Source organism: Chanodichthys erythropterus, chromosome 21 (genome assembly GCF_024489055.1).
Source record: "Chanodichthys erythropterus isolate Z2021 chromosome 21, ASM2448905v1, whole genome shotgun sequence".
In the NCBI taxonomy this organism is placed as follows: Eukaryota; Metazoa; Chordata; class Actinopteri; order Cypriniformes; family Xenocyprididae; genus Chanodichthys; species Chanodichthys erythropterus.
Window position 1 is genome coordinate 18,748,146 of NC_090241.1, and position 23,401 is coordinate 18,771,546.

General features: G+C 36.5%; 1 protein-coding gene across 4 annotated transcripts in view; it reads left to right on the forward strand.

Moving 5' to 3' along the window:
* lpp (LIM domain containing preferred translocation partner in lipoma) overlaps window positions 1–23,401 on the forward strand; it is a 231,867-nt gene that overhangs the window by 54,828 nt on the left and 153,638 nt on the right. For all 4 annotated transcript variants that reach the window (XM_067374511.1, XM_067374514.1, XM_067374512.1 and 1 more), the window contains one exon: window positions 19,826–20,037. In XM_067374511.1, the coding sequence (XP_067230612.1) occupies window positions 19,845–20,037 (193 nt within the window). In that variant the 5' untranslated portion in view covers window positions 19,826–19,844. The remainder of the gene's footprint in view (window positions 1–19,825; window positions 20,038–23,401) is intronic.

Consider the following 23,401-nt stretch of genomic DNA (forward strand, 5'->3'; position numbering starts at 1 on the left):
AAAAGAAACATAAGAAACATAAAAAAATCGCACAGACGACAAACTTCCGAATGATAGTGCGGCAATGAATGAATTTGATCCTCAACTGGATGGAACAAATAAATACTTTGAATGTTGCGATCCTATCAGATTTATGATAGCAACCTGAATCGTAACAAAGCACTGTTCGCCAGAGGAGAACTGGCCCCCCGACTAAGCCTGGTTTCTCCCAAAGTTTTTTTCTCCATTTAACACCTATTTGCCACCTGTTTGTCACCTGTTGGAGTTTGGGTTCCTTGGAGTTTGGGTTCCTTGCCACTGTTGCCTTTGGCTTGCTCAGTTGGGGACACTTGACATTTGACTTGACATTTGATATTCAACAGTATTCTTGACATTTATTCAAGCTTTGATCTGCCTGCATTGACACTATTCTTGAAGAGCTGCTGTGCAGCCAAATCATATACCAGTTATCACTGTAAAGCTGCTTTGACACAATCTGCATTGTAAAAAGCGCTATATAAATAAAGGTGACTTGACTTGACTTGACTTGGCACATTTATGTGCCATTAGGTTTCTCTTATTTTTTTCCCCATTGGTCAGCCAAACAGTTAAACCTGCCTCAAACAGATCATTGGATAATCCACACTTCATATTTGAAATCTAAATGAACCCTATTTATCTTCTTAAAGGATTAGTTCACTTTCAAATGAAAATTAGCCCAAGCTTTACTCAGCCTCAAGCCATCCTAGGTGTATATGACTTTCTTCTTTCTGATGAACACAATCTAAATATCCTGACACATCCAAGCTTTATAATGGCAGTGAACAGGGGTCACGAGTATGAAGAAAGCTGAAGAAAGTGTCTCCATCCACATCCATCCATCATAAGCGTATTCCACACGGCTCCGGGGGGTCACTCGCAGTTTGAAAAGCTTACACTACGTCCTACGCCTTCCCTATTCAACTTATGGAAAAAAAACTTAACTGGCACGACACCAGTTCCTTATTTTTTTTTTTGAATTTGAATACGGAAGGCGGTTTGGCGGAAGCTAGATATTTTACATCATAACTTGTTAAATGTGGATATTTTTTTTTACACAAGCGCATTGCTTCACTTCAGAGGGCCTTTATTAAACCCCCGGAGCTGTGTGGAATATGTTTATGATGGATGGATGTGGATGGAGACACTTTCTTTAGCTCATACTTGTTGATCCTCGCTCACTGCTATTATAATCATATACACCTAGGATGGCTTGAGGGTGAGTAAAGCTTGGGGTAATTTGAAAGTGGACTAATCCTTTAATTTTTTTAATTTAATCAACAACTCGTGAATAAAATCCAGCCAGACCCACAATCATAACAGGGGAAGTATTGGTTACTACTTCCATTTCCTGGCCTGTATGCAGACTACAGTAAGCAATTCCTCGGCCCGGTACAAAATGGAGGTGCCCCTTATCGATGGCCCTGCTGTATGTTTTTTGGTATAGTGCATTTGTTCCTCCAAACTGTGTGCCGTGATGAAGGGACTTGTTTCTTCATTAAATATCCAAGGCCATGTAGAAAAGGCCCTTAAGAAAATAGAGATCGAGTGGAGCTCTTCTCTCTCTCTTGGCCTGCAGTAGCAACCTAAAGTGCCAGGCAAGCCAGCAAAAAAGCTGCCCATAAATAATTGTGCTCCTTGAATTCACTCACACTGCACTTGAGCAGCCTGGCTGCGAGTCAGTTCTCTCTCTACTTTATGCACTCTGACTGCTGCAAATGAAGATGTTTCAAACATTTTCCTACTTCTAATACCAAGTGCAGATCAGTTATTAAAAAAAGCTCAAATGATTCCCCTATAATCCTGATTCCCTCAAGAAATGCATTCCTGCATTTCATGGTGAAGTCTTTTTTGCATTTAGGCGGAAAGGCTTTTTTACCTCAGTGATGGGCAAAAATGTTACCTTCAAGTTCACCTGAGAAGCTCCTATTAAAACAAGCTCATTTCCAACTACAACTCATCTTGAGCTTTTTCATGGAATTCAGCAGATACTTTTTTTTTTTTTTTATCCCAATGCATTTTATTGAAAAGTTTAGGCTGAATAAAATCTCTTATGTCTTACAGACTTCACAGAACACTAAACAAACCTAATTTTCTTGGTCTACATTATGTAGGTATGAAGCTTGACTAGATGCATTCATATGGTGGAGGTTCTCTACTTGTGAAGCTGAGCTTCACAAAATATCATCAGCCCTTCGGAGGGAGTGATTTTCCGAGCTGGTTCAAAACAAAATATTTAACTGTATGATTAAGGTGGTGTAATGATGTTTAATTAAAATAATAAGGATGAAATAATTGGTTGATCACCACATGGCCGTGTTTCTGTTTTTCATGGGGAAGAGGAAGAAAATTGTATCAAAGATGAAGAGGTCCAGGGTTATAAAAGGTTATTTACGTAGAGAAGATCCGTACGTCACATGTTTCAACACATAATTAAATGATTCAGTCGAAATGCTTCTTTTTGAAGAACAAAATAAAAACATTAAAAGACTTTCATATGATGAATACCAGATTTTGAACACTGACTGAAATGAAAATATCGAAAACAAAGAACATTTTTATGATATATTTAAAGGCATGTTTTTCCACATTTGATTTAGTAAATTGTCACAATTCATATTATAGTCATGATCTATTTGTACATGCCACCACTCATCCAAGCTGTTTGATATTTTACGTTTGATCTTCAATTTGTACTGATTGTAATGGTTGTATATGAGACTATGACAACTTTCGAAACAGACGGCAGGTTCTCTCGCTTTCTTTCCAGTGTCAGGCTTCTTCATTGGGGAAACAACCTTTGAGTCCTACTATCATTAACTAACCATGTATGCAACAAGGAACCAAGATTGAGTCTTGTGGTGTTCTGACTCTATGGCCTTTCTGCAAATATATTTCATTTGAGTTTATGAATGCAGTATGAATGCTGTTGGTTTCCAGGTCATAAACACAATTACCAAACTGATTTATGGCATGACAGATTGTTGAAATATATTTTTTTCAATTGTAGGTTTTTTAACCCACGTTATAAATCAGGGTAGTGCTGGCAACCAGTAGTAAAAAAAATTTAGTGTCACGACCTCAGGACTGTGCGCTCAAGGTCTGTGCAGTTTCTCTTCACAGTAAGTGTAAACTTCCTTTTTGCAAAGTTGATCAACTTTAGAAGACCCAAAGCTATCTTTAAAAATGTAATTTTGGGTGGACATAAGGATCCTCTCTTTTTCACATGACCTTTCGTAGAGATTTCTGCCCCCTCACACTTCCTCTTCTCACATCTCAGCATGGGGAAGGATTGAACTGAGTCAACTGAAAGCACACCAAGCCATAGCGAGAGAAGAACTCTCTCAGTATTAATAGCAGACTTCTGCTGTGATCCTGCAGTGAGAAGAAACACGCAAATGATGTTCCCGGCCTGGGCTTTAACTTTTAATGTTTTAATCATTCCAGAATTGAGTGCAGTTGATTTAAAGATCAAGGCTGGCGTTTGCTCTGTACTCCCTTTAGTCAGAACAGGTTGCTATCTAAATCATCTGTCTTCAAGATTAGAATGTCAATCAATTGGAATGTCTAAACTAAACATGCAGACTTGTGTTGAAGGGCCTATATGTACATATATAAATTGGAAATTTTATCATGTCAATCATATTTGAAACATCTGTTATTTCTTAATCTAATTAAACCTTTAGAGGATGTAATTTATTCTAGTGGATTTTCCACTATGGAGAGAAAAGTTCTAATGGGTTCGTGTGCAGCTGTTTCGTTTGTGGGTGTTTTTGGTTTTGTTCATCACATTCCTTTAGGTTAATAAAGTCATTTGGATTTGGAGATGGCACCATTCTCTTAAGGCTACATGATATTAGGAGAAAAAACTACAACATTTGTGGTAATATTGCGATATTTGTTTTGTTGTTCTGTGATTTCTATATTTTGATATGAACAAATACAGGAATTTTCACCAGATAACTTTAATAGCTGTATTTGGAAAGAATTAAAGGGTTATTTCACTCAAAAATGAAAATTCTGTCATTAATTACTCACCCTTGTGTCGTTTCACACACGTAAGACCTTCGTTCATCTTTGGAACACAAATTAAGATATTTTTGATAAAATCTGATGGCTCAGTGAAGCCTCTATTGCCAGCAAGATAATTAACACTTTCAGATGCCCAGAAAGCTACTAAAGACATATTTAAAACAGTTCATGTGACTACATGAAGTTATGAGAATACTTTTTGTGCGCCAAAAACCCCCAATAAGTTTGATACACACTCCGAACCACTGATTCCAAACAAAAGATTCGTAAGACTTCAAAGCTTCATGAAGCAATGTTTTAAAATCGCCCATCACTAGATATTGTTGTATAATGTTGTTATTTAGTTTTTTTGGTGTACAAAAAGTATTCTCGTCACTTCATAACATTAAAGTTGAACCACTGTAGACACATGAACTGTTTTAAATAACAGGCTTCTGGGCATCTAAAAGTGTTCATTATCTTGCTGTCAATGGAGGCCCCACTGAGCCGTCGGATTTTATCAAAAATATCTTAATTTGTGTTCCGAAGATGAACGAAGTAATTAATGACAGAATTTAAATTTTTGGGTGAACTAACCCTTTAATTGTTTTAGAATGGTATGAGTGATTTTGTAGGGCTTCAAAGAAAATGACAATAAATTAAAAAAATTAATGTTACACTAAAATGACTTTTTATTCTAAAGACTTTTTAGTGGAATTGTTAGTGGAATAATTTGGGAAAAATTGGTGTGTGTACTTGTTATAAGAACCATCTGCAACTTTCAGTAAAGTGAACAGAGTTAAAATATAAATAATGAAATAGTATTTAATAAAAATAATATATTTTTGTAGTACAACTGTAGAATAACAATACAAATATTTATGTTGTCATATCTTCATTTTAAAATGTTAACACCTTCAAGATTTTTTGCAGTAAGCCCTTGAAGAGCAATAAAAAACAAACAAACAAACAAAAAAACTTTTGTTTGGACTATAAACATTTACTGAATTAAATCATAGGCTTTGCAATGTAATGATCACGCTAAGTCATATTGCAATATTGATTTTATTTCAATATATCGTGCAGGCTTATTAAGTAGCAGTGTAATGGTACAAAGAAATGACCATTCGGTACCTACAACAAGGTTCAGTTTGTTTTCGTTACAGCAGAGGGAAAAACAAAAATTAATAAAATTGCATCTTAGAAAACCACTGTTTGATAAATTCATAATGCTGACAACACTCTGAAATGTTTATGTTAGGAAACGTTTAAAAGAGTGATGCTTATTTGGCTCTTAGAGACTTGCTGAAGTGAACACATAAACAAAGATCAGACACTTTAACACATGAAAACTGACATCAAGAAACTAGGGTGATAAAAGCTGACTGTGTTGTCGCCTGAACACACTAAATGGACTACAGGCAACTGCCAACTAGCACATGCATTCTGCACATGCTTGTAAGGAAATAATGGTCATCCAGCAGATATCAATAGTCGATATTCGTCATTCAAAAAAAGAAACTTATACCAGGCAGACAGATGCTGATGCAGATGTATCACGGCCCTTAAACATTTCCAACACCATTGAATTAGACTTATTCCACACTTGGTTTCAAGGGACATGTTTACATGCATTAAATATACTAATTTAATGTACTTTGTTTGAGAACACTGTGCTTTATTTATGTTCTACTTGGTTGTTTACCCCTGGTTTCTTGATTATTAATTTAGAATTAATATTAATAACATTGAATTAATTTTTGCACACTGAGCTCTAAAGTCTTCTAAAAAACAGAAGTAAAAAAAAAACAAAAAAACAAATCTGATTGAAATTTTCTTGTGCTAGTCTGTGGTACTGAGTGAGCTACATCCAAATAAAGGATATGCTGAAGATACTGGATATTTTTTCATCATCTTCAACATTTTATTCACAATCACAGGACATTCTTGGATAAACAAAGTATTTCTCTGTTGGTTTGGTTCAACTGTAGGCTTTCAGTATTCAAATAGTGCTAGATAACCTTTAAATTCCTCTTTCAAAATAACTTCCACTCTCAGTTTCTACATAGATGTGTCCTGATATTTGAACTTTATTTGATTTTGATTATTGTGATTTCTCAACAAAGAGATTGAATTCTTTGTTTTTTGTTTTTTCAAACAACTTTTCATATCATTGTGCTTTAAAATAATAATAATAATAATAATTAAAATGTTATGTTTCATCCCGTAAATCAACGGAAGATTCATCAAGGCTTGAAAAAAATAACATTGTCTAATGCCGTTTTCTGTCTATTTGTTAGAATTATATTTTAATGCACTCTTAATGCTGTTATGTCACTTATCCTACAATGACCTATGTATGCGTGTTTATATCTTTCAAATGATCATTCCCTCATTTGTTTGTGTTTGTTTACGGGTCGAAGATCGCCTTGGGGTCTATCGAGGTGAATGACGCTGACATGTGTCAATCTTTAACAAGGTGGTAGACATGAATCCCTAAGATGTTCTATCACACCATTGACTGTCTCCAAAATCAAAACTCGCTTATTATGCAAGCTGTCCAAATCCATTTGATTCCATCCTTTGCCAATATGGAGCTGTCACTCTCTATCAAAACGCTGATATTTATATTTACCGTTTTAAAATGTGAAACTCTGGATCCCTGTCACAGGGGAGCTGAATTGGAGAGTCCCAAAAAACCATGAATCCATAAAGGCACTTGAGAAACATTCTGACAAGCTGTGAAGACGTGAAATTTTTATGGGTTTGATAAACATGTTTTGTTATCAGGGGAATTGAATGCATATTTTTTAAGCAGACATGGAAGAGAGTCGATACTTCAGGCCTGTTTGGAGGTCTCAACCTTTAAAAATCAACATGGGGTAACGTATCTCTTGATGTCCTCGCACGAAATGATCAAATGCCAACATGGCTTAAAAGTGCTCAGCAGGCAGTATGCTAAACATGGCGAGGGTCTGCCTTCATCTTGATTTGCCTGGCGAACGAGCTCGTTTCCGTGTCTGCTGCAGATGGAGGGGGAATTGAGATCTACTCCATATTAGTGATGCATTGTATTAATCCCATTTGTAATGCCTATCAAATGGCATGAGCTTTGAACACTCGGCTAATTTGGAAAACAAATCAGTGGTGGCCTTGTCATTTGATTAGTGCTGGTTTTGTTAGGCTTCCTTATTAGCCTAATTAGCTCTTTGTGAGTATGAGATACGTGCCCAGGGGATGTGGCCAGTAGAGAGACTGACCTCCAGTGCGACTGACCCTGCGCCAGCTAAATGATTTCTAGCAGATGTAGATGCCAACAGCCGACCCTTAATGATTTGCTATTTTTTTAACAAGCAAGCGACCATTTTGAGCTAAATTAGCGTATCATCATTCTGGAGTGATGATACGACCACTTCTCTAAATGTAGACAGCCAGACAGAGCTCCCCCCCCCCCCGTGTCAGATAATATAAAGAGACAGTTTGAGATTGTTATCTGCGATAAATGCTGAATTGCCGGAAGAGCAGATCTAATAGGCAAATGTACAGTAGACTGAGGTTTCCAGTACATGAAAATCAACTGGGATAACAGTGACTGCAACTGATGGATAACCGTTGGTCTTCATTAATAGCAAAAGCCTGCCCAACAGGTCCAGTTCCACTGTTTTATCTTGTTCCTAAATTGTTTCCTGTCACAGTTCCATTGACAGTGTTGGAGATTAGAGGATCAGACAGAGGTGCTGTTGGATATCTTCTATAGCGGGGCTTTAGATAACGAATAATTGAGCATAAACAAAGTCTTCTATGTGTTCGGCTTTTGATAGTACCTGCAGTAACATCAGCGACAAAACTATGCTGAAGACAAGAACAATCCCAGTTGACTGAACTTTTGGGCTCCAGTGGGCAAGTTCTTATGTGTTAGTTGTGTTTTCTCTCACTTTTGTCTCTGTGGGATTAACTAGAGGGATAAAGGTCAGGTAAACTTGATAAAATATTAATAACTCTCTCTGCAACCAGTGTTGGCTTCTGCCAGTGTTCAGGAATATCACCTCTATACAGTACATGCAGCTGGTGAGATGCTACAAAAAATAATTAATAATAAAAAGCAATGTTTAAGACTCTCTCTTATTTTTGTTCCAAATACAATTTCCTGAGTGGATATTGAGGTAATCGTATTTAAAGGGGCATTTGTTTTTGCTAATTTAACAATAAATAAATAAATAAATACATAAAATGTAGAGAAATGAACAACTTTTGAGAATATGATTGAAATAATGTGTCCAGGCGTATCAGTTCTGATCTATATGGACTGGGTCGCCCCTTATGGGCGGCACCATGTTGAAATCACATGACCAGCTGCGTCATGTAGTTGACCCAGTTATTTTATATACTGCTTTGAGCCAGTAGTATGAGAAAAACAGATGAATATTAAAATGATAATAAATAAACAAACTTAGTTTAAATTCAGTGTGAAGCAGCATATGTTAGTAAATAAACTCCATTCATCCAGGCCAGTAGGTGTTAGTAAAGTTAAAAACCGCTGGTACTGTTGGGTGAATAAGAGCCAACTAAACTCAAACAAAATCGTATTAATTGTACCTTTAAAATATGTGTGTTTTAGTTATATGAATATGGGAGTTGAAGATGTGAAAATCTTCTTAAGAGAAAGCTGGACTTTTGCTCGTGCACTGACTGTGCAGACCAGTTTAAACTCTGCCATCCACTTACACTATTAAACTTTCAGCACTTGGAAGTGCTCCAAAGCGGTCGTTTGCTTTTATTAATATGTCAACACGTGGCACGGTGTCAGCCTAGTGGTACTCTCAAATATTTACCCCACACGCTCACGAAACATTTTCAGATCCGTAATGCCCACTTGAACCCTTAACAAGGCCATGTTTCCAAACAGAGCAGTGTAGGGAAGAGGCGATCCCTCGTCTGTGTAATGTTGCATTAGTTCGCTCAAGCATTCAACCAGCTGTGGAAAGCAGAGAGAGCTAAGTGTGCTCGGCCGGGGTCCTGAGCACAGATGGGGACCTTTAATTTTTAAAGCTGTTATTCGTGTAGCTGAGCTCTCTGTGTATTGTGTCACGGTGCATATGAGTGCTAATTCAACCCTGCATCTCACTCCTACATTCCCTTGCCATCCCTGCTGTATTTACTCAATCTGCAGAGATAAGAAACATCAACAGCACTTCTCTGACCTAAGATAGCTTCTGTTATGAGAAGGTTTGTGGTTTTATATAATGAAAATTGGTCAGAATCAGGTTCTTGATAGATGAGTGGATCAGTGACACAAGGAGCTCCATTATTGTTTTTTTATTACATTCAAGCCATCAATTCTCCATCCATTCTAATCCAACACCTCATCCATCCTCCATCTCTTTAAAATTTCCATCCATTCATCCAGGAATGAGTTGTTTGGATTTCAAACAACTCATCCATCCCAATCCAACACCTCATCCCTCCATCCATCCACCCATTTGTCACTCACATTCAAAAGCCTCATCCATCCATCCATCCATCCATCCATCCATCCCATCGAGGGATGAGGTGTTGGATTTCAAACAACTCATCCGTTCCAATCCAACACCTCATCCCTCCATCCATCCACCCATTTGTCACTCACATTCAAAAGCCTCATCCATCCATCCATCCATCCATCCATCTCATTTCTCATTTAAACACCTCAGTAACATCCATCTATCCATCCATACATCCATCCATCCCATCGAGGATGAGGTGATGAATTTCAAACAACTCATCCATCCCAATCCAACACCTCATCCCTCCATCTGTCCACCCATTTGTCAATCACATTCAAAAGCCTCATCCATCCATCCATCCATCCATCCCATCGAGGGATGAGGTGTTGGATTTCAAACAACTCATCCGTTCCAATCCAACACCTCATCCCTCCATCAGTCCACCCATTTGTCAGTCAAGTTCAAAAGCCTCATCCATCCATCCATCCATCCATCCATCCATCCATCCATCCATCCCATATAAACACCTCAGTCACATCCATCCATCCATCCATCCATCTCATTTAAACACCTCAGTTACATCCATGCTTCCATCCATCCATCCCATCGAGGGATGAGGTGTTGGATTTCAAACAACTCATCCATCCCAATCCAACACCGCATCCCTCCATCCTTCCACCCATTTGTCAATCATGTTCAAAAGCCTCATCCATCCATCCATCCATCCATCCATTTCATTTAAACACCTCAGTAACATCCATTCATCCATCCATCCCATCGAGGGATGAGGTGTTGGATTTCAAACAACTCATCCATCCCAATTCAACACCTCATCCCTCCATCCGTCCACCCATTTGTCAATCACATTCAAAAGCCTCATCCATCCATCCTTCCTTCCATCCATCCATCAATCTCATTTAAACACCTCAGTAACATCCATCCATCCATCCATCCATCAATCTCAATCCAACGCCTCATCCCTCCATCCGTCCACCCATTTGTCAATCACGTTCAAAAGCCTCATCCATCCATCCATCCATCCATCCATCCATCCATCCATCCATCCATCCATCCATTTCATTTAAACACCTCAGTAACATCCATCCATCCATCCCATCGAGGGATGAGGTGTTGGATTTCAAACAACTCATCCGTTCCAATCCAACACCTCATCCCTCCATCAGTCCACCCATTTGTCAGTCACATTCAAAAGCCTCATCCATCCATCCATCCATCCATCCATCCATCCATCCATCCATCCATCCATCCCATATAAACACCTCAGTCACATCCATCCATCCATCCATCCATCTCATTTAAACACCTCAGTTACATCCATGCATCCATCCATCCATCCATCGATCCATCCATCCATCCATCCCTTCGAGGGTTGAGGTGTTGGATTTCAAACAACTCATCCATCCCAATCCAACACCTCATCCCTCCATCCGTCCACCCATTTGTCAATCACGTTCAAAAGCCTCATCCATCCATCCATCCATCCATCCATCCATCCCATCGAGGGATGAGGTGTTGGATTTCAAACAACTCATCCGTTCCAATACAACACCTCATCCCTCCATCAGTCCACCCATTTGTCAGTCACATTCAAAAGCCTCATCCATCCATCCATCCATCCATCCATCCATCCATCCATCCATCCATCCATCCATCCATCCATCCATCCATCCATCCATCCATCTCATTTAAACACCTCAGTAACATCCATCCATCCATCTCAATCCAAAACCTCATCCCTCCATCCGTCCACCCATTTGTCAATCACATTCAAAAGCCCCATCCATCCATCCATCCATCCATCCATCCATCCATCCATCCATCCATCCATCCATCCATCCATCCATCCATCCATCCATCCATCCATCCATCCATCCATCCATCCATCCATCCATCCATCCATCCATCCATCTCATTTAAACACCTCAGTAACATCCATCCATCCATCTCATTTAAACACCTCAGTAACATCCATCCATCCATCTCAATCCAACACCTCATCCCTCCATCCGTCCACCCATTTGTCAATCACATTCAAAAGCCCCATCCATCCATCCATCCATCCATCCATCCATCCATCCATCCATCCATCCATCCATCCATCCATCCATCCATCCATCCATCCATCCATCCATCCATCCATCCATCCATCCATCCATCCATCCATCCATAAGAAGTGTCATGCAAAGATAAGGGGTTAATTAACTATAATTAACTATATTCAAACATACATAGCCAGATCTGTATAGTCTATAGTCTCAAATACTGTATATACTTTAAAATTAAACTGTCATAATAACAGTATTAATTACCTTATCTGGTGACATGATTCCATTGTATTGCAGAGCTGGTGCAAACCACATTGCCATGAACAGTTGCTTCCTTAACTGCTGCTTTCTTTTGTGTTTATATTGATATTTGAGGAAAGCATAATTACGTATTCATCTAAACAACTCTCTTAGTAGCATGGACGGTGTCTTGATGTTCGTTAACCGTATATCGCTGCAAATATGTTTTCAACTTCTTTTTACTTCAAAACGAAGAATGAAAAAGATCTTCGCTGTGAATATATCAAGGTCTTGAATCACATTCAATTTCTTGTTTGTGTGCACGAGTGGGAGCACAAGCAATAAGATGCCGACTGCAGTTCACTTAATGACCACTGGTGTCGCTAATAACAAGGGTTACTGAATTCTACATATAGCCCCTTTAATTTTTTTATTTTTTTTTATTTAACAGAGGGCACACTTGAACCAAAGTCCCTTTCAAGGAAAGTCTGTTCACTTGGCAGCAATATTTGCAACACGTCCGGGCAGCTATTTCGGGCATCCAAGACCAAGTCCTATTTATTTGAATGCCATAATCCTGAAATCTCAAAAACTGCTTGGCGAACTCCCAATTAAATTACATATTTCAAATCAGCAACAAAATCTGACATTGATCGTCCCATAAATGTTGTTTCTTATGCTAAAATAGCATTAAAAAAGCTTATTTTTCATGCTAGATGAGCCAGTGTGCATGTGCAGTCCTATGCGTGAGTCTCAGGTTTCTATGGGAACCGGAACCTCTAAAGGCACCTACAGTGACGCAATGACTTTATCAATCAGCGATTGGCTCTTTTACTTAGAAGGACGTATTCTGCCATATTTCACGTTGCAGTTTCTCCAATTCATAACTAATTGGAGTGAACTGTCTTTCTATATCCATAGTCTTTGCGTGAACTGACTCACTTACGGATAAGTTCTTGTTTAAATTTTGTCATCAGCATAGTGTATGTGCATAGTCTGATTTTTTTTTTTCTTTTCTTTTTTCTCTTTGTCACGCACACTGTACTTTGGGCTTAACACACTCCTCTGTTTTCATCTGCCACAGAAGCTTAACCTGATCGGAACATTTTTATTTATTTATTTATTTATTTATTTTTTTATATTTAAGATCAATATTTAATTATATGGTTTCCAGTAAATATATTTAAACATCCTTAAAACATGATACATTTACTGATTGCTTTTTTTTTTTTTTTGCTGTGCAAGTGTCTAGAGTCCTCATTCCATCATCTGTCCTCTTGAGATACAGAAAGTGTGTGTGTGCGACTTCTTGTCATGTCAGAGTGCAGTGTGGTATCTTGTTTATTCTCAAATGTTTGCGGCGTTGTTTACATGTCACTTGAACCTTCAGATCAGGGTCTGCACAGATCAGTGTCTGTTGTAACACATGACCTGCCATGTCATTGCTTGACAATACAGCAAAGGCTGACAAATTGTCACAGGCCATTAAGATGGCTTCCATGGAAATAATAGCACCATGAGATGGAGAAGATAAAATGAGATCCGTGTTCTACCTGAAATGTCATCCTGTGTTGCTTCCATGTTCTGATCACTCTTAAGCCCTTGCAAATCACATTGTATTCAGATTCTTTTCACATGCACACAAACACTCACACAAACACATTCTCATAGGCCTGTTAAATATTTGTCACTGTGAAGGTTGGCAGTGGAAAGGTGGCAGTAATCTTATATCTATAAACACATGGACTTAGCTATTTGATTAGTCAGTGAGCGGACACTTTACATCTTCAGTACGTTCCTCAGGACAAATGACCACTTTAACAGTACATTTATATGATAGTTACAAATACCACCCTTACAAAAAAGTACAGTGATTGTACCGGGGTACAGTGATGGTATCAATTAATAATACCTGGGTACTATAATATACTAAAGTGCTGAATCATTAATATATATTAATGTATGATAATATTGCCAAAATAATTTCTTAAAATTAAAAAAAAATAATAATAATAAAAAAATTCTAATAATTTAATTTTTAATAAAAAAAAATATACACTTTACTGTTCAAAATTTTGAGGTTTATAAAAGCCTACTTGCTCACCAATTCTACATTTATTTGATGAAAAATGCAATAAAAACTGTAAAATTATGAAATATTATTACAATTTAAAATAACTTTCCTATTTTTATATATTTTAGTAAATGTAAATTATTCTTACAGCTGAATTTCAGCAGCCATTACTCCAGTCTCAGTCACATGATCCTTCAGAAATCATTCTAATATGCTTATTTGCTGCTTAAGAAACATATTTTTTATCAATGTTTAAAGCATTTGTGTTGCTTAATATTTTTGTGGAAACCATGATATATTTTTTAGGATTCTTTGATGAATAAAAAGTACAGCATTGATTTAAAATATATGTTTTTTGTAACAATGTAAAGGTGTTTGATCAATTTAATGCATTCTTGATGAATGTAAGCATCAATTCCTTTCAAAAATAAAAAAAAAATTACTAACCCCAAACTTTTGAACAGTCTATTTAATTTGAAAAACCTATGCAAAATATGTATAAATACATTGTAAAAACAATATGGTAGTTCCATGGTAATTGTGGTGCTTTGTGCAGTTCCTCTAAGTTAAGAAATTACTATATTGAATAAATCTCAAACAAATCAAAAATATTTGTGTGTGTGTCAAGATAACGGCATGTTACCAGTTCCAGAAAAATCAACTATCCCATTAAATTGTTTTATTGTGCTTATCTTAATTTGCAAAACATGGTGGAAAGGAAGGTCCCTTTGTATTGGTTCCCACTGACATCCTGTGTCTCCATCAGACTATAGTCTCTTTGATCCACATTGATCCCCCCTGCTCATGGTTTTCCTTTTCACTGAAGAGGTCAGGGTTAAGGTTAAGCTGTGCTTTATTCCTCTCACACACTCTCCAGGCATTATAATAGTCTGCAGCACAGGTCAGGAAGTATGACACACCTTGAACGTTTGAGAGGAAAAGTGCTGTATAGGTTCCTCTATCCCATAGTGTCTGCTGTGAATCCATCTTTTTCAACCTTTGCCAGAGAGTTCAGGTGTGTTAGAACCATTACTGTGTGATAATGTCCCCTGTCATTGCGCTGTTCTATTTTATGGCCCTTGATAGGTGTGTGTGTGTGAGCAGAATGATGGGAAATGGAGAGCTCTGATGCAGGAGGATCAATGGGGAAGCTCGCTAAAGAAGTTGGTGCCGTGTGGTGTGGCTAGATGATATTAGAACACGATTGTGCGTGGGCTCTTTTGGTTCGTCTCTTGAGGGAAAACGTAAAGTCTGCATCAGTCAGAAGCAGCCAAACAGAGTACATAGCTGCAGCTACAAAAACAACAATGGCACTCACAAAAAAGACCAATAGCAGGGGAAAAAAAGAAAGATGCTGTGTTGAAATAGTTCAAATAGTGTTTCATTCGATTTCAGAACGGTTGCGATGGTAAAACAACAGCTATTAGAGACTTCAGCCAGTGAGAGATTGTTTTTCCTCTTTTTTTTTTTTTTTTTGTCTCTCTCTTTCTTTCTGGATTATCTACTTAAAAACAAGTACCAATTATTAAGTGTGCAATTGGATGTTGATGATATTGAGAGATTTGTATACCCCGTTTATGGGTCAAAATCGAGTGTAAAGGAAAGAAAAGGAAAATCAGTCTATTTTAAAATACATGTAGCGAGTTCTTAGAAATGTGCTTTTTATATTTGTTAGTCATATTGTTATTACCATTTTTCAAGGAAAGTTTAAAGGATTAGTTCACTTTCAAAAAAAAATTTCCTGATAATTTACTCACCCCCATGTCATCCAAGATGTTCATGTCTTTCTTTCTTCAGTCGAAAAGAAATTAAGGTTTTTGATGAAAACATTCCAGGATTATTCTTCTTATAGTAGACTTCAATGAACTCCAAATGGTTGAAGGTCAAAATGTTTCAGTGCAGCTTCAAAGGGCTTTAAATGATACTAGACAAGGAATAAGGCCTGTTTCACACTGCAAGCGTAAGCAGTGCATGAGCAGCGCATATTTTTTTCGGTGCCCATGTTAACCAACGGATGCATTCACACAGGCAGCCGGAGCAGCGCGTAAGCGTAAAGCGGGAGCGTCGCGTAAGCAGCAGTGAAGCGGGGGTTTCGGTGCCGAGTCTATTTTTGCTGCGCTGCTGATGCTTAATTAAAGTGAAAGCACACTTTTGATGGACAAAATAAATATAATTTCACACACAAAGTGTTCAAAATGCACAGAATAGGCATGTCTAATGTGTTTTAACAAGAATTTGAGTATGACAGAAAAGAAAATTAAGAACCAAAAATAATTATAGAAGACTTACCCATATAAACTTGTTTTTAATTATTCAGTTTGGGTTAAAGTATGGTGTATTATTGCAAAAACTAAAGTAAACCAGCCAGAAAATATGATATATAAACATTATTTTAGTTATTACACAGAGATACATATATAGGCTGCAGAATACCCAAATTAAACCCGAGTTTGCTGTCTTGTAAACGTGTACGCAGCAGATATAAAACACAAAGCTTACCTCATTCGTGTGCAGCAATGGATGACACAAGGCTTTTATTTATTTATTTTTATTTATTTATTACGTTTATATGAGAATGTTGTACATCTCCCTATTTTAACAAACTTTCAGGACTCTCAAGTTTATAATTGACCAACTTATAAAAACAAAATTATAGCTGTCTTTGTAAAGAAATGCTCACTTTATATGCAGCAGTGAGCCACTGCTGTGATGCTGTACAAACGCTTGGAGTGTAAATACTAGCGCATCTCTGCAGCTGCAGTGACGGTGTAGTTACGCTCACGCGCTGCTCACGCGCTGCTCACGCGACGTTCACGCGCTGCTCGTGCGACGCTCACGCTTGCAGTGTGAAACAGGCATAAGGGTCATTTTCGAAAAAAAAAAAAAAGTAAATGTATATGTTTTATACAAACAAATGATCGCCTTGGATGTGCTTCCGCCAAAACCGCAATTCCATATTCTTCAAAAAGCTTACGCTGTATGTCCTATGACTTCCCTATTCTAAAAAAAACGGAACTGGCGCTCAAAAGAGGACTTACAATGAGTTACAAAGATACATAACAGCTACGACTGTGTACACTACTTGGAATTTTTACCACAGCGCCCCCACACCTTGATATCAATAGCATGTTATAGTTATCTTTATTGAAGTGAATAAGGTTTAAATCACCGTCATGCATGAGTGAATTTTACACATAATAATCCACGATGATCACATTACACAAAACTGAAATTGCATGTCAAAACACATTGGCGATATTTTTTGAGACGCCCAAAATTTCACACATCACGTTTTCAGGGGAGCTTAGCTCCCGCTAGCTCATCCGCAGTTCGCACCCTGACTGCAATAATACTCCAATCTTAGGCACTTCTAAAGACTTTAAATCCAAACTTCTTTTTTTTTGGCTGGGCAGTATATTATATAACTATCATTGTTTTTGTGGATTTGATCTTGACCTTTTGACCTTGACACATTTATGAGAGTGTAGTCTGTAGTATTTATTTATTTATTTATTTTTACATTTGTACCACCCTTTTGACTTGTATGTTAACCTTGCAATTAGGATGACCCGTGCTTTATTTCTTCTTTCCGTGAGCTCGAAAAGATCTTTAAGAAATACTTTATTTTATTTATTGCACCCCTGAGGGCTCATTCAAGGAAATCCAGCTTGAAGATCATGAGGATTTTGATATCAGGACAGCCAGTCACAACGCATATAACGTCATAAGAACCACAGTTTACTTCAACCCGCTAGTTATCTCATTACGCTACACTCTGCAGTTGGCATTACAAACTAAAATCAAACTATGTAATGACCAGAGCTATTTTAATCCCTGCATGGCACAGATTCAGTCATTAGCACCTCTGTCAAATCCTGCTGTATTTTCAACAATTTTATTTATTAGACGATTTATCATTGCCACTCTAATGTGGCACATAAAAGGCCATATTAAACCTATACAGTCACTTTTATTATGAAGAATTCTTTGAATCAGAATAATCTACATTTGGAAATAACACAAATAAGCCAAGTAGGGAAGTAGAAGTATGTGTTGATAAGTTGGTTCAAATTTAAGAGTCAAAATAGACAGCAGCGGCCCTGGAGCTAGACACCCAAACAGGTAGACAACACCAGCTATGTAAATATGTCTGTCTCAGATACAAGTTGAACACAAATAAAAGTTTAAAAGTAAATGTTATTTTAATAAGTTGGCTAGAGCTGTGATGCAGCAGTTAGCTCACATGCCCCTGAAGTTGTCAATAAATGCATTAGAAGTCATCAATAATGTCAAGTTGTTAATGTTGATGTTACTACAGCTTTCACCACGTCAGTGAAAGCTGAACTGCTGTCATGTTCTCTGACAGCTGTCTAAGCTTCGACACAACTAGTACATCCCCAGTTCTTCATCACATCACGCTCAGTTGACGTATTATGTTTTTATTTAAATTGAGACGAGTTAGCAACATGGCGATTATTTGCTTCTAACTATGGAAGTGTGAGTGCTGTGAGTGAAGTAAGAGATTATATCAAATTACAGTCTCTTATTTGATACCTTGGAACGTCCCAGAGAACTTGAGGAATGATTAGCACCATCTTTGGTTTTGGAGGGTGCCAAATCCTGATTTAATTACATCTGAAACAATTCACTTTCTTAAAGGGAAAGTTCACCCAAAAATAAACATTCAGTAATTTATTTATCCATGTTGATCCAAATTTTTGAGGAATGTCCTGGCCACTCTTGACAATATAGCTAATGAAAGTGAAGGATTAACCAATAAGTGTCATAAATGCGGTCCTTATGGTATGATCATATCATTTTGGGAAGTTGGGGGGTTTAAAAAAGGTTATACTTATGAGGACAAGCGCGTTCAAATCACTGTTGTCGAGTTGGTACCTTCTCTTTATTAATTATAAAAAACCCAGCAAATTTAGTTTTTACTCTTCTTCTACAAAATGACAAACAAAATAATGCACTTTTTTTTAAAAATCAATTTATGTAGCCAGTGTAAACTTAAAGGGATAGTTCACCCAAAAATGAAAATTCTGTAATTTACTCATGCTCAAGTTGTTCCAATCCTGTATGAATGTATTTGTTCTGTTGTACACAAAGGAAGATATTTGAAAGAATGTTTGTAACCAAGCAGATCTCACCCCCCGTTGACTACCATAGTATTTTTTCCCTACTATGGTAGTCAATGGGGGGCGAGATCTGTATAATCCAGTTGTTCCCACTCATAACTGTGAATTTGAAGTGGCACATGTGCGCTCAACTTGTATTATACAATCTTTCTGTCATGACTTGAACATAGTAATACAACAGCATAGTATAAACAGGTTTAACTGAAACTTTGCATGTTCATGAGAGTTGTTTCATCAACAAATCATGTTGCTCAATCTTTTTATAAATCGTAGGATACAGTTCACAAAACTGGTCTGAATGAAAACACACTGATCTGGTTTCTAGTTTAACTCGGAATATTGCATGTGAGTCATTTGAACTTCATTTGTCATGACAAGATTAGCATTATTTTGGGTGAACTCATAGAATCATGGGGCACACTCAGATTTTCTGATTTAATAATCAGATATGACGGCATTCTGAACTTGTTCTAGTTGTTCCATGCCTGGTGTTTGAAATGCACAGTTTCCTTTGCTAAGTCCACAGCTAAGAAATAAGAGTGGAAATGAATCACACAGAGCTCTAGGGATGGGAATTTTGTCCCTGATGCAAATAACCACATTGGTTCATCCACCCATATCTATATTATGCATAAAAGCAACTGTATTTTTATGGAAGGAATGTAACACTGGAATTCATACACTGCAACAATTCCTCACACATTGTGGGCATTCTGGGTGCTATGGGACCTGTTCATCTCAGTGCAATATAATAATGTGGTCTTGTTGTTTTTTTTTTGTTTTTTTTTTAAGATTTCTTGACTCCAGAAACATGTGGGGTGGCCATAATGATGGTGACCAGCAAGGTCATGTGAGTGCACGAATGGAGACCAGCTTACCCATGGGTACCACCAGCATTTCTGTTTCCCAGCAACAGGCTCCTAAGAAGTTTGCTCCTGTTGTGGCTCCTAAGCCCAAGTTCAACCCCTATAAACAACCTGGGGAGGGAACACATGAGGGATCTGGTAAGATTTATATCCTTGACTTTTTAATTATTAGCATTTGAACATATTTGCATATGACCATGGTCAGAACGCATCTACGGGTTTGCAAAAAGTTTTTTTCCGCTGGAGGATCAGAACTGGGAATCCATAAATGAGAAACGGTGCAGCAAATTGAATTACACAGACTAAAATGTGGCTTTTAACTGAAAACTCAAAATGCAAAACTCGCTTGAAATATCCAAGGATGTTACTGTACCCGGACTGCAGGACACAAGGACTCTTGGTCTGTCTTGCATCATACTAAAAAGTCTTGTCTGGTTCTTTGAAGCTGTCATCTTGCCAATGATATTTTATTTTTGAGGACAGGTGACCATCTGACCATGAAAGTCCACCACTGGTAGCCATTTATATGCAGGGTCTATCTTAGCGCTTAAAAAAAGACATCTGGAAAACACATTCACACACGTATACATTAAAATCAGACTGTTGGCTCTGTGGTATACAGTCAAACCAAAAAATTTTCAGACACCTTGAAGATTTCATTCGTTAATACAGTTTATTCACCATAGTTAAAAAAAATAACTAAATGGTAATAAAATATGACCAGATCTCTGAGTTAAGCTGTGTCAGAAAAAAATTATCTTAATTATGTCAGAAAACACTTAAGCAAAACATGGTCTGGTGTCTGAAAGTGTCTACTGTATGAATAATTGTTTGGTATTATATATATATATATATATATATATATATATATATATATATATATATATATATATATATATATATATATATATATATATATATATATATATAACAAAAATTATACATATACACACAGCAACAAATTATATAGACCAATTGTTAAATTGTCTCCCAAAATGTAATCCAAATTTCAAAATATATGAATGTTTTTGCATTTTATTTTTAATGAAATATTAAACCAAGTTTATTTTAAAGACATATGGCACAAGTATATTGTGTGTCAAAAGGCAGAGTCCTAAAATTCAGTTGATAGTTGATTGGTTCCTGTAGTTCCTTGATTGGCAAATTAATAAAGAAAAGCAATTGGCAATTTAAAAAATGCATTCAAAAATTAATATTTTTAAAATTATTATTTTATTGTTACATTTAACTAGCATTAATTCAAATTTAAAAAACTTTTAAGTATGTTTATCCATTGATTTGTCAGTTTGAAATATGATTTATTAATTTATTCTTTTATTGTAATATTTAATTGCAAATATTTTAATTGCTTTTAAACATAAATGTTTTAAATGTTTATTCATTTGGCAATTTGAAAAGTGATTTGTTCAGTAACATTTTTATTTCATACAAGAACACTTTTTTTGTTTTGTTTTTATGATAAGAAAATAGATTATTTGTTCAAAATAAGGACACAAACTATTTTGGACATTTGGTTGTCAGCCTTGTAATATGTCTTTAGTTAAAGTGATAGATTACACCTGTGGTTATTCTGTTAGCACACCAATGGGAACTGATCTACTATAATAACCTTGAGACCACCTGGTGAAAAGTAATGAATTCATACTTTTTGTTTTAGGTGTCAAAATACTTTGTGTGTCCACTGTACAAAATTATTTAAAAAGTCCTCTGTTTGTTTGGTTCAGCATTAATGACCAAAATCACCAAGCCAAGCTATAATCATTTACATTAGTGCTTCATCAGTTGGCGGTGAATGTGTTCATGTGTAATCGCCTCTCATGAGGTCTAATCAGGACTCTGTACTATATGTGAGAAGGTCTATGTTGGAGATGTGGATGTTTATGGGACTGTTTATGAGACTCATTGTTGGCTTACGTCCAGGTGTTCGGTAGCATGTGATGTTCACATTCACTGGAGGTCTTGGGTGACACATTCCATTAGAGCAACATGGCCCCAGTGTCACTGTTCAGCCCCTGATGGGTGGCAGGTGCCAAGTATGTGTCCCTCTGCTGTGCCAACTCCCTCCCCCTGTCATCTTTCTTATGCCCTGCTGCTCAGACTGTTAATGTTCTTCTCATTGTCCCTGTCTCTGATGATGTTCCTGGAAAAGAGACTCTGAGTATGATGTATGAGTTGAATGTCATTACTAGTTATTGTTATTGTTCCTTACATAAAAAGTTAATTAGTTACATGGTACTGAATTATTGCTATATTTGTATTCCCATTAGGAGTGTATCTCTAAAAAGTAATTCAGGGGACATGTTACCACAACTTGTGCATAATTTAAACTCAAATTTATGCGTTAATTGATGTTTAAAAAATAATAATAATAAGTTGTAGAAACTTTATTACATTTTCTTGATAATTTCGTAAATTAGTCAGTGGATTTCTAGCTCCCAACATGCTTTGCATAGGACTGGATAAGGAGCATAAATGTTGAAATTAAGTATTTTATGTGCTTGTTTTTGTAGTCAAAGAAAAGACCTGTTAGTGCTGTTATGTTTGACATTTAAAAGAGTTTCTGTAATGTTGAAGTTTTTGTGGTTACCATTTTTCTGAAGAGTATGAAGTTAAACACTACATTGACTCCATAAGCAATGACTGTGCTAATGCCACAAGTAATATTTTACTTGTTCATTAAATATACATTCTAAACAAGTTATATTTAAGCATGTGCTATGATAGCTCTGGATTTTAACTAAAATAGATAAGATTAATAGGTTCCAGGGTTACAACTCAAGTAGTTGGAGCGACTTAATTTTTTTGAATAGTCAACTTAAAATGTTTTGTTTATGCTACAAATTATTAAGTTCCTTTAACACACTGTTAAACCAAATGCTTGTTGGTTGAGTTTTTAGAAACTAAAGAAAAAAAAAAAAAAAAAAAAAAAAATATATATATATATATATATATATATATATATATATATATATATATATATATATATATATATATATATATATATATATATATAATTGCACTAGATTTCTATGTTAACCCTATGATACTTTTTGTTTTTGTTTGTGGTGAGGAAGTTTTTTTTTTTTTTTTTTTTTTTTTTTGCGAGAACATATGGGCGATGTTTTGCATATGTGAAAATGCAAAACCTAAATATAAAAGTTTTGTCAAAAGTATGTGAAATCCTTCGAGTACTTAGATGTTTTATATCAATATTGTGTTATATAAAGTTTAAAAAGGTGCAGCCAGCCAGAAAAATAAAGCCAATAAGCCATGAAGCTCATATTTACAAGCATACGTGCAGAGTTGCATGAGTTATTGATTACTGATTACAGACACATGGCTCTTGGGTATTACGTAAATATGAGTGAAAGCACATAAATGCTCAAAAGTGTTACTTTGATTTCTTTGCAGTGTCTACCCAGACAGGCGTTTTTGTATTCTGTGGACATAAAGTCTTAGCTAACGGCATGCCCTTTAGCAA